Source organism: Neophocaena asiaeorientalis, unplaced genomic scaffold (assembly GCF_003031525.2).
Source record: "Neophocaena asiaeorientalis asiaeorientalis breed wild unplaced genomic scaffold, Neophocaena_asiaeorientalis_V1.1 scaffold152, whole genome shotgun sequence".
In the NCBI taxonomy this organism is placed as follows: Eukaryota; Metazoa; Chordata; class Mammalia; order Artiodactyla; family Phocoenidae; genus Neophocaena; species Neophocaena asiaeorientalis.
The window spans coordinates 3772137-3785423 of record NW_020185338.1 but is presented as its reverse complement, the minus strand read 5'-3'; the positions used below and the strand labels follow the sequence as shown (position 1 = coordinate 3785423).

Here is a 13287-nt window from a genome sequence, read left to right as displayed (position 1 = left end):
ATATTATTTTTCTTTTTTTTTTTTTTTTGCGCGGTACGCAGGCCTCTCACTGTTGTGGCCTCTTCCATTGCGGAGCACAGGCTCTGGAAGCGCAGGCTCAGCGGCCATGGCTCATGGGCCCAGCCGCTCCACGGCATGTGGGATCTTCCCGGACCGGGGCACGAACCCGTGTCCCCTGCATTGGCAGGCGGACTCTCAACCACTGCGCCACCAGGGAAGCCCCAAAAGCATATGATTTTAATTGAGCATATTAATCACTTGGAAGGCATTCAGAAAATTCTATTAGAGTCTTATCTTGATATTTGCATTTTAGCATGTATTACATTGCAGAATAATAACTTTAAATTGAAGGTTAGGTGGAAGTTCCTCAATTGTACAGTTAAACAGATTTTTTTAAATATGGAAATTTTCTCTACGCTTGTATCAAGATCTAAAAAATGCTGCTGGAACTGTAACTTGAGCCCAGAAAATACATTTGCTGCAAATTTGTGTGGGAATGGGAATCTCAGTTCTCATCTTAATTTTTGACAGTATGAGAAGTATATAGTGAAGTTTGGTGTTACTTGTGATTCAAAGATTAGTTGCCATCAAATGACTTTCCTGCAGTATAAGTTTCACATATAAGCACTGTAACTGAAATTTCAGGTTGTAATTGTAATTTCCCTGTTATTTCAGGTTGAATCATTAAGAAACATTATCAAGTATGCAGCAAAAACTAATTTCCAAAGCCACTGAGTTTTCCATAACAGAGACTGAGGGCAGTCCTTCTCACTCAGAAAAATTTCAGTCTTGGCTCTGAGCTACAGAAATTGCCAAAAAAACAGAAAAACCTAAAATGTTACCACTGCTAAACCACTGAACTGCTGTGGGGATAGGGCAAGTCAGGACTTTCACCTTCTATTTCTAACATAAATTAACAGAACTGATGATGGTTAAGTCTATGAGAGCAAACAAAATTAACTGTTGACTCTAAATAACAAAATACTGAAGTTCAATTACACATGATAGATTGAAATATTTTCCACAAACCACCTGCTGACAAATAACACAATGAATAGCCATAAATGCCTTAAATGATTATAGAGGCAAACTTCAGTCACTTAAAAGTCTGCACTGATTCCTCAAATAAACAACTGGCAACATTTGTCAACCCATCAAGAGCCAAGGGAAACCATTAAAAATCATCTGCCTTTTTTTGGTTTTGTTTTTAGTGACTATTGATGTTGTTCCCAATGTCCTCAGTTCTTTTAGCAATGGTTTTTGCCAAAGAGCTAAGAGTCTTAAGTTTATTTTCTCTGGACACTTGTTCATTGTAATCAAACATGATTTAATTAACTCACAGTAATAAACAGCTTTTCTTGATTAGCTAACAAATGAGTCATTCAGAAACTTACTTAGGTTGTAGCCACATTTTTGAAGAAATTCTGTTGTGATGAGATATTGTCTTAAAGTTTCTAATTTTTCTGATTTTTGCTTTCCTGTGAACTGGGAATACTGTGATAAAGTTTAGTGTGAAAATGTTGACATATATTGTATTCTTTCAGCACAGCTATATAGTATCATTGCATAATAAACACAATGTTTTACCAACTAATTTCATAACAGCATAATCCACACTTCACTGTGTCTTTTGAGTTTGACATTCGAAGTCTATTTTCCTTTCCTCGCTCTTGTTTTGACATGATAGATATACCCTGGTTAAAAACCAAAAAAATGGCAGCAATGTGGATGGACCTAGAGAGTAGCATATTTAGTGAAGTAAGTCAGATAGAGAAAGACAAATATGGTATGACATGACCTATATGTAGAATCTAAAAAACAATATAAACAAATGTATATGTAAAACAGAAACAGATTCACAGACATAGAAAACAAACCAGTGGTTACCTAAGGAGACAGGAAAGAGGGGAGGGGCAAATTAGGGGTATGAGATTAAGAGATGCAAACTGCTTTGTATAAAATAGGTAAGGATATATTGTATAGCACAGGGTAATTATAGCCATTATCTTGTAATAACTTTTAGTGGAGTATAAGCTGTAAAAAAATGAATCACAATGTTGTACACCTGAAACTAAGATGTACATCAACTATACTTCAATAACAAAAAAATGTTGTGGAATAGCAATACACGTAGCACTCAAAACCTGTCAAGTTTTAAAAGAGAATCACTGCAATTTGTACTGTGCTAAGCAGCAGTGGAAAGCAATGAGAGTGTTGTAAACAGTCTCTGTTGCAACTATTCAACGCTGCCATTAAAGCACAAAAGCTGCCATAGACGATATGTAACTGAATGAGCATGGCTCTGTCCAATAAAACTTTATGGATACTGAAATCTGAATTTCATATACTTTTCATGTTTTGTGAAATTTTATTCTTCCCGTGTTATTTTCCAACTACTTAAATTAATAAAAACTATACTTAATCATGGGCTGTACAAAAACACGTGCTGGACCAGATTTGGGCCAAGGGCTGTAGTTTGCTAACCCCTGCTCTTGAGTGTAGACCAAGAGAGCAAGGACCTTGCCTGTTGTGTTGAATAAATTTGTAGTTAAATAGTCAAATCACAAAATCATGCTTTACCCTGGAGAAGGGGAGGGAAATGGATACAAATCACATAAATTGGTATAAATCAAATAAATGTTTTCTTATCAAACTGCTAATTCTTACTATATTATGTAAACTGAAATACAGTTGAAAAAGCCTAGTTATTATAATATCTAAAAACAACAGGCATGCATTGTTCATCTAACAGCTTTTTAACTTCACAAAGCCACGGTCAAAATCAATAATAGGGCTTCCCTGGTGGCGCAGTGGTTGAGAGTTACCCAAAAAAAAAAAAAAAAAAAAAAAAAAAATCAATAATAAAAAGTTATTTTCAAATCTTTAAATGCTCTGTTGATCTAGTATGTGCAATAATTAAGATGGTTACATAAAAATAATAAATTTTTAAAAATTTTATTTCTAGGCAATACAATTTATTGATTCATATTTAAGATCAAGTTTTAGCCTCACCTTTATTCTTACCAGCTATGTGATATTGGCGAGTTAACATCTACTATGAAGAATTCTTGTGATGACTTACAACAATGCTGGGCACACTAAGAAGGTCAAAATATATTACCTTTTTTTTAAAAAAAAACTTATTATTGCAGATAGGGCTCAGCATCATGACATTAAAATGCTGTATTCTTAATTTAAAAGAAATCCAAAATAGGTTCAAGTATCTTATTACTCTATAAAAATTTGGGCTATCATTACTTAACAATATGACTAAAATAGAAACTGATTAATTTCCTTACCTGACATGTCTGCTGAATCACCTATAATGGAAATATAGCAGAATAATAATTATCCATAAATACTATAAGCAAAATTTGTAAAAACTCAATTATCATAAAATGATAATTTAAAGTAATTTAAATAATTGTTATATAAAAATTAATTTTATTATGCAAAATTGAGTACACTAAGTAAAGCCACTAATTTCAATTATATATGCATATTAACATTCTATGCATATGACCTTTCAATCTTTGGATCAATATTTTATTTATATATAGTGAGTCACATGAAATTTTAAACATAACAACTTAAAATAATATTGATATGGTTTAAAATTGATATGACTTTATTTTGGTTTAAAAAATGCCCTGTTAACAGATCCTTTGGGCTTTAGAATTAGATCTAAACCTTCTGAGAGAAATGATGGCAAAAGTTAGCATGTAACTCAAGAAAAAAAAAAAAGCTCTTAATTCAGGCCACAAATTAACCCCTTTCTTATTTTTTTTAATTAAACATTTTCTGTCTGAGTAAAAGATTACCAAAAAAGAAAACACAAAACTCATTATATTTGCAGTGGAAATATTTATTAACCACAATTTTAGAAGCAACAGTCTATTGCAAGAAAGAAAGCAGAAAAATTTAGCAATCTTTTCAAAATAGATGATTGTTCTGTGCTTTGGTAGAGCTTTATATCCCTATGAAATAATTATTTCAATGACATATGTAGACCTATCGTATCCTGACCTGGAATATGAGAGAAAAGGTAATGAAGTACTTGACTCTGCTGAACAGACCAGTCAGGATATACCACTTTTAGTTTTGAACATGCTCTGATAACAACCAAATGATGAGAGGACTTGAAACTATGTCACATGAAGAATGGTTTAAAGACTGAGGGTGTTTGGTTTTGGCGATCAGGCTTATCCCAGAATATCTGCAGGGCCTGGGACAATTAAGAGTACAGACAAAGATCTAAACATCACAGGTCTAAATATTCTGGGTGCCCCAAAATGAGGACCAGTGAATTGCAATGAAAGAAAAACAAATTTTGGTTCTATATGAAGAAGCACTTTATAACAGAGCTTCCTGGGCTTCCCTCGTGGTGCAGTGGTTAAGAATCTGCCTGCCAATGCAGGGGACATGGGTTCGAACCGTGGTCTGGGAATATCCTACATGCCATGGAAAAACTAAGCCCGTGTGTCACAACTACTGAGCCTGCACTCTAGAGCCCACAAGCCACAACTACTGAGTCCATGTGCCACAACTACTGAAGCACGCATGCTTAGAACCCGCACACTGCAACGAAGAGCAGCCCCTGCTCGCCACTCGAGAAAGTGGCACAACTCGAGAAAGCCTGCGTGCAGCAACAAAGACCCAACACAGCCAAAAATAAATAAATAGAATAAATAAGTTTATTAAAAAAAAACAAACAAACAGAGCTTCCTAAGGAGAGGTTAGGTTACTCTGTTAGGCATCAAGTGATAATGGGGTTCAAGCACGTGTAGGAGGATCCTTAATCAAATATGTAAAAAAGGAAATTCAAACATCTAATGATGGACAGTTAATGATGGATAAAATGATATATTTGGCTCTGAGATTCCAAGAAAAAAGAAAAGTTTGAATGTAACTGGCTAAAATACCACAAAAGCAAATATTTCAGTTCCTCTATGATTTATATGACTTTTTAACAAAGAGAACCATATACATTTTAGAAAGTGTTTCCGTGCTTTGTGGGTTTTAAACAAGCCTGGCATGCAAAGTACCTACTGATTCAATTTTCTTTAGGTTCAGAAGAGAAAAAGTCTCTTACTCTTTGATCTTCTCTTGAGTCTTTCTTACACTTAATTAGGCATCAGTAAAGAATTTTATGTCTTGTGGAATGGTACAAGTAGGGCAAGGCACAGAACTACATACATGATCTAAAATCCATCTCTGTACTGGCTGAACTTTGACTTGGAAGGAGAAAGAGGGGGAGATAATTAGCCATTCCACATTCTCTATAGTGTTGCCTTTCAACAAAAGGGAAAGAATACAAATATCAAATCATGCATTTGAAACTAACATAATATTTTATGTCAATTATATCTCAATTTTAAAAAGGGAAAGAAGTAGAGGTCAAATTTCATGAAAGATTAATTTGTGACATTTCTTAATCAAAAGAGAAAACTATAGCCCTAATATGTTAAACAAAGTTGTTTTTTTTTTTTTTTTTTTTTGTGGTACGCGGGCCTCTCACCGCTGCGGCCTCTCCCGCTGCAGGGCACAGGCTCCGGACGCGCAGGCTCAGCGGCCATGGCTCACAGGCACAGCCGCTCCGCGGCACGTGGGATCCTCCCGGACCGGGGCACGAACCTGCGTCCCCTGCATCGGCAGGTGGACCCCCAACCACTGCGCCACCAGGGAAGCCCCCAAAGTTGCTTTTTTAAAGGGAGAAAAGGGGAAAGAAAAGGAGAAGGAGCAAAGCTGGGAAATGGAAGAACCATGCCTTCTAGGATTCCATTCATAGAATGTAAATTCCACTAACATAGTGATTGTCTTTTTTTGTAAGCTGCTTATACCCCGAGCACCAAGAACAATACCTTGCATGTGGCAGATACTCAGTAAATTTGTTGAATAAATGAACTTAATAAAAATTAACTGATCAATAACTATATGCTAAGAGGCACTAAACATGATGCTTTCATGACCAAAATAGTAACCTGGTCTCTTATTCCTCATGCAAAGTGAAAAGAAGACTTCAATTTCAAAAACTTAGTGTGAAAATGGGCTAGATCTACGTATTTATATTCAAAGATTAGAAAGGCTGGATCAACAGGCAGAATAGAAGGACGTGGAGCTCACCTTCTCCTACAAATACATCAGAACTACATCTACATGTGGAACCCTTCTCACAGAATACCTGCTGAACACCAGCAGATCTCATAAAACCAAAGTTGCAAGAAAGATCACCATGTAACCAGGTAGGATGAAAGAAAAAAAAAAGAAGAATCAGGACAGGACCTGTGCCCTGGCAGAGAGCTATGAAAGAGGAAAGATTCCCTCACCCTGGGAAGTCTCTTTACTGGTGGTGAGATCAGCTGGGACAGAAAGGGAGCTTCAGAGGCTCAGAGAAGAGTAGAGCAGCTGGTTTACAGCAGGTGGAACAGATAGAGACCAATACAGAGGGTCCTGGCCACCTCCCTGCCCTCCCCAGCCTGAGATGTGCATCTGCTGGTGTGTGCGGGGGTGCTGGGCACTGAAACTTGGGTTTCAGAGGACAGATCTGGGGAGAGGACTGGGGTTGGTTGTGTGGAGACAGCCTGAAGGGGCTGAAGTGTGGTCCAAGCCACAATCAGGGGTGTGCGCAGGACGGAGCTTGGGTCTGCCACTGAAGTCCCATTGTTAATGCTCGAGGGGAGGGGCAGGGCCCCTGCCATAGCAGCCTCCCATTCTTGGAGTGCTCGTGGTGGTGCAGCTCTGCCTCTTTGAGGTCTGGGAGAGTGTAAGCACCAGAGGATTGTCCATACTTGGAGGCAGGGCTGAAATCCAAACCGATCCCCAGGGGCCGTGTGACTTTGGAAGCAGGGCTAAAATCTGAGTATCCCAGAGGTTGTGGGATCTGTGAATTTAGGCACTTTGTAAACTCAGTGCCCGTGCGACATCCGAGCAGATTACTGGTGATCTTGTGGATGGGGCGGGTCCAGCAATAGTGGCTGTGGGCTTTTCCACAGTCTGGGCTGACTCAGTAGCTCTACGATGGGTCCAGGTGCAAGACTTTGGCAGTCCCGGTACCTGATCTCAGCAGTTCTGCACCAAGGGATCTGCGCTAGTGGCTTTGTGAGCACAGCATCTGAGGGACACCCAGGACAACTGCCTGAATTCCCACGGTTGAGGTGGGGCCGAGGGCAGTGCCAAAACAGTGTACTTTGTGAATCCACACAACGGGTGACAGGCAACATCACAGAGTGCACTTCCTGGTGGACAGCTCCTACAAAGCAATACTCAGTGGCTCCTCTCCCTGCTCCAACCCTGCCTACCTCACACCGCAGTTCAGAAATGGATCTGGGGGTGTCTACTCCAACAAGTGGGAAACAGACCTTGCCCCCAACAGGGCTGTGACAAGCACAGACCAAAGAGGAGGGCCCATTCAACATCCAGTGCAGGCTCTGGTCACCACAACAACAATTACACCCCCTATCAAGGGGATAATGGTCAACACACACTGAGGAAAGATGTGGCAGGTATCCATACTAAAAACAACCCTCGCACTAAAAATATTAGACTCATGGAGCATACACAGGGACACTTCCACATAAAAAGAGCCCTTCAGGACCACAGTAGATAACTGTTTCTCTTAAATTCATAAAGCCAGAGAAATATGAGTAAAATGAAGAAGCAGAGGAACCACTCCTGATTTAAAGATCAAGAGAATTCCCCTGAAAGAACAAAGAATGAAGCAGACCTCTCCAGTTTACTAGACCCTGAGTTCAAGAAGGAAATAATGAAAATACTGAAGGAATGAAGAAGGGCTATTGATAGAAATGCAGATTACTATAAAAAGCAATTAGAAACTATAAAGAGGAGCCGATTAAAATTAGAAAACTCATTTGCCAAGACAAAAGCTGAGCTAAAGGCAATAAATAGCAAACTGGATAATGCAGAAGAATGAATAAGTGATCTGGAAGACAGAATAATGGAAATCATCCAATCAGATCAGCAGACAGAAAGACAAATGAAAAAAACAATGAAAGCAATATACAAGACCTATGGGATAATATAAAGCATCCCAATCTACACATAAGAGGGATTCCAAGAAGGAGAAGAAAAAGGGATTGAAAATATATTTGAAGAAATTATGGCTGAAAATTTTAGAAGGAAACATATATCCAGGTACAGAAAGCACAGAGGGTCCCAAACAAGATGAACCCAAACAGACCTATACCAAGACATATTATGACTAAAATGGCAAAAGTTTAAGACACAGGGAGGATTCTAAAGGCAGCAAGAGAAAATAAAGAGTAAATGACAAGGGGACACCCATAAGGCTCTCAGCTGATTTCTCCACAGAAACATTGCAGGCCAGAAGGGGAGTGGCAAGATGTATTCAAAGTCCTGAAAGGGAAAAACCTGCAAAACAGGATACTCTACCCAGAAATATTATCACTTAGAATAGAAAGAGAGATAAAGAATTTCTCAGACAAGCAAAAACTAAAAGAATACAACAATACTAAACCAATCCTAAAAGAAATATTGAAAGGTCTTCTCTAAATAGAAAAGAAGCAAGTGTAGATAACTGTTTCTCTTAAATTCATAAAGCCAGAGAAATATGAGTAAAATGAAGAAGCAGAGGAACCACTCCTGATTTAAAGATCAAGAGAATTCCCCTGAAAGAACAAAGAATGAAGCAGACCTCTCCAGTTTACTAGACCCTGAGTTCAAGAAGGAAATAATGAAAATACTGAAGGAATGAAGAAGGGCTATTGATAGAAATGCAGATTACTATAAAAAGCAATTAGAAACTATAAAGAGGAGCCGATTAAAATTAGAAAACTCATTTGCCAAGACAAAAGCTGAGCTAAAGGCAATAAATAGCAAACTGGATAATGCAGAAGAATGAATAAGTGATCTGGAAGACAGAATAATGGAAATCATCCAATCAGATCAGCAGACAGAAAGACAAATGAAAAAAACAATGAAAGCAATATACAAGACCTATGGGATAATATAAAGCATCCCAATCTACACATAAGAGGGATTCCAAGAAGGAGAAGAAAAAGGGATTGAAAATATATTTGAAGAAATTATGGCTGAAAATTTTAGAAGGAAACATATATCCAGGTACAGAAAGCACAGAGGGTCCCAAACAAGATGAACCCAAACAGACCTATACCAAGACATATTATGACTAAAATGGCAAAAGTTTAAGACACAGGGAGGATTCTAAAGGCAGCAAGAGAAAATAAAGAGTAAATGACAAGGGGACACCCATAAGGCTCTCAGCTGATTTCTCCACAGAAACATTGCAGGCCAGAAGGGGAGTGGCAAGATGTATTCAAAGTCCTGAAAGGGAAAAACCTGCAAAACAGGATACTCTACCCAGAAATATTATCACTTAGAATAGAAAGAGAGATAAAGAATTTCTCAGACAAGCAAAAACTAAAAGAATACAACAATACTAAACCAATCCTAAAAGAAATATTGAAAGGTCTTCTCTAAATAGAAAAGAAGCAAGAATCTACAGGAAAGAGAAAATCACAATTGGAAAGTAAATCAAATAAGCCAATAGACAGATTTTTAAAAAATCAAAAAAAAATTTGTGAAAGCAATAACTACAATGAACATCAAAAGGATAAACACAAAGATGTAAAAGATGACATCAAAATCATATAATGTGTGGGAGGAGAGTAAGAAATGTAGATTTTTTGTAGATTGTTTGTTTGTTTGTATCAAAGTCTCTTTATTCCTTTGCTCATTCTTTATTATGAAATGCTTGAGACATGTCAAGTGGTTTTTTTTTTTTCTTTGTGGCCACACTGTACAGCTTTCAGGATCTTAGTTCCCTGACCACAGATCAAACCCAGGCCCCTGGCAGTGAAAGCACTGAGTCCTAATCACTGGGCCACAAGGGAACTCCCAATTTTTTCTTTTAGAATGTGTTTGAGTCTATAGGACTACCAGTCTAAAGCAAAAAGATATAGTAATGAGTTATCATACTTGAGAAACAGTGAAAAACAGAGTAACCACAAATCGAAAACATACAACAGATTCACAAAAACCAAAAAGAAGAGAACATAAGCATAATACAAAAGAAAATCATCAAACCACAACAAGAAAACAAAAAGAAAAAGGAACAAAGAAGAAACATAAAAGCAACTGCAAAACAAGGTTTAAAATGCAATAAATACATATCTATCAATAATTACCTTAAATGTAATGAACTAAATGCTCCAAACAAAAGACACAGAGTGGGGAGGGGATAAATTAGGAGTTTGGGATTAACATATATACACTACTATATATGAAATAGCCAACAAGGACCTATTGTATAGCACAGGGAACTATACTCAGTATTTTATAATAACCTATAAGGGAAAAGAATCTGAAAAAAATAGATATATGTGTATGTATAACTGAATCACCCTGCTGGACACCTGAAACTAACAAAACATTGTAAATCAATTATATCAATAGTTCAATAAAAAAAAAGAAAATCATATGTACTCTCAAGTACAGCTGTAAATTAGTAATTATGCTCCTAAGCCTGAAAAATCTCACCCAAAGCCTTAAAACAGTGTGAAAAACATAAAAGTCTCCATGACACTAAGAAAAAAAAAAAAGGACACAGAATGGCAGATTGCATACAAAAAACAAGAGCCTACAATATGCTGCCTACAAGAGACCTGAAAGTGGTTTCAGGCGAAGAATACAATAAGTCCCCTATATACGAACAAGTTCTGTTCTGAGAGCGTGTTCTTAAGACCAACAAAGTTAGCCTCGGTATCCAACTAACACAACTGGCTATACTGTACTGTAATAGGTTTATAATACTTTTCACACAAATAATACATAAAAAACAAACAGAAAAAATAAAGAAGACTTTTTTAATCTTACAGTACAGTACCTTGATGGTTTCAGGCGAAGAATACAATAAGTCCCCTATATACGAACAAGTTCTGTTCTGAGAGCGTGTTCTTAAGACCAACAAAGTTAGCCTCGGTATCCAACTAACACAACTGGCTATACTGTACTGTAATAGGTTTATAATACTTTTCACACAAATAATACATAAAAAACAAACAGAAAAAATAAAGAAGACTTTTTTAATCTTACAGTACAGTACCTTGAAAAGTACAGTAGTACAACAGCTGGCATACAGGGGCTGGCATTGAGTAAACAGGCAAGAAGAGTCACTGACTGGAGGAGAGAGAGGAGTTAGGAAGGAGACAGTAGAGCTGAAGGATCGTCAGCAATAGGAGATGGAGGGCAAGCTGCAATTTCACTCACACCTGACGCTGATGGAAGGCATGTTCCCATCTTTGAAAGTTCACAACGTGAAGGTTCGTATATAGGGGACTTACTGTACACATAGAGTGAAAGTGAGGGGATGGAAAAAGATATTTCATGCAAACAGAAATGACAAGAAAGTGAGGAGAGCAATATTCATGTCAGACAAAATAGACTTTAAAACAAAGGCCATAATTAAAAAGATAAAGAAGGCCACTATATAATGATAAAAGAATCAATACAAGAGGAGGATATTACACTCATTAACATATATGCACCCAATATAGGAGCACATAAATACGTAAAACAAATACTAACAGACATAAAGGGAGAAACTGACAGGAGTACAATAATAGTAGGAGACCCCACTCATATCAATGGACAGATATTCCAGACAGAAAATCAATAAGGCAATGGAGATCCTAAACGGCACAATAGACCAGTTGGATTTAATTGATATTTTTAGGACATTACATCCAAACAGAGTACACATTCTTTTCAAGTGCACATGGAACATTCTCTAGGATTGACCACATACTAGGACACAAAACAAGCCTCAACAAATCTAAGAGGACAGAAATTACTTCAAGCATCTTTTTTGACCACAACAGCATGAAACTAGAAATCAACCACAGAAAGAGAAACGAGAAAAAATGATTACATGGAGACTAAACAACATGCTACTAAAAAACCAATGGATCAATGATGAAATGAAAGAGGAAATTAAAAAATACCTTGAGACAAATGACAATGAAAACACAATCATACACAATCTATGGGATGCAGCAGAAGCAGTTCTTAGAGGGAAGTTCATAGCGATACCGGCCTTCCTCAAAAAACAAGAAAAATCTCAAATAAACAACCTAACCTACCACCTAAAAAGAATTAGAAAAAGAACAAACAAAACCTAAAGCCAGCGTAAGGAAGGAAATAATAAAGGTCATGGAGGAAATAAATACAATAGAGATTTTAAAAAACAATTGAAAAAAATCAATAAAACCAAGAGCTGCTTCTTTGAAAGGGTAAGCAAAATCGACAAGCCTCTGGCCAGGCTCACCAAGAAGAAAAGAGAGAGGACCCAAATAAACAAAATAAGAAATGAAAGAGGAAAAATAACAACCAATACTGCAGAAATACAAAGAACAGTAAGAGAATACTATGAACAATTATATGCCAACAAATTGGAAAACCTAGAACAAGTTTCTGCAAACCAAAGTCCAGGACCAGATGCCTTTACTGGGGACTTTTACCAAACACGCAAAGAACTTATACTGATCCTTCTCAATCCCTTCCAAAAGACTGAAGAGGAGAGAACACTCCCAAAGCCATTCTATGAAGCTATCATTGCCCTAATACCAAAACAAGACACAGACAATACCAAAGAGACTTGCCTGGTGGCGCAGTGGTTAAGAATCCACCTGCCAATGCAGGGGACACAGGATCGATCACTGGTCCAGGAAGATCCGACATGCCATGAAGCAACTAAGCCCATGTGCCACAACTACTGAGCCTGTGCTCTAGAGCCCGCAAGCCACAACTACTGAAGCCCACATGCCCTGGAACACACATGCCAGAACTACTGAAGCCAGTGTGACCTAAGGCCTGTGTACTGCAACTACTGAGCCTGTGTTTTGCAACTACTACAAGAGAAGCCACTGCAATGAGAAGCCCGCACACCACTACAAAGAGTAGGCCCCGCTCATTGCAACTACAGAAAGCCCGCGTGCAGCAACCAAGACCCAATGCAGCCAAAAAATAAATTAAAACATAAATTTAAAAAAAGAGACAATACCAAAAAAGAAAACTACAGGCCAATATCTTTGATGAATATAGATACAAAAATTCTCAACAAAATATTAGTAAACTGAATCCAACAACATATAAAAAAGATCACAGGCCTTGATCAAGTGGATTCATCCCAGGGTCACAAGGATGGTTCAACATACACAAATCAATCAACATGATACACCATAACAAGGAAAGGGAAAGGGAAAGGGAAAGGGAAAGGGAAAGGGAAAGGAA

At 37.6% G+C, this 13287-nt stretch overlaps 1 protein-coding gene across 2 annotated transcripts in view; it reads right to left on the bottom strand.

Annotated features, from left to right (window-relative positions):
• Positions 1-13287, bottom strand: part of EML5 (EMAP like 5) — a 156048-nt gene that overhangs the window by 17042 nt on the left and 125719 nt on the right. For both annotated transcript variants that reach the window (XM_024736256.1, XM_024736257.1), the window contains one exon: positions 3300-3320. In XM_024736256.1, the coding sequence (XP_024592024.1) occupies positions 3300-3320 (21 nt within the window). The remainder of the gene's footprint in view (positions 1-3299; positions 3321-13287) is intronic.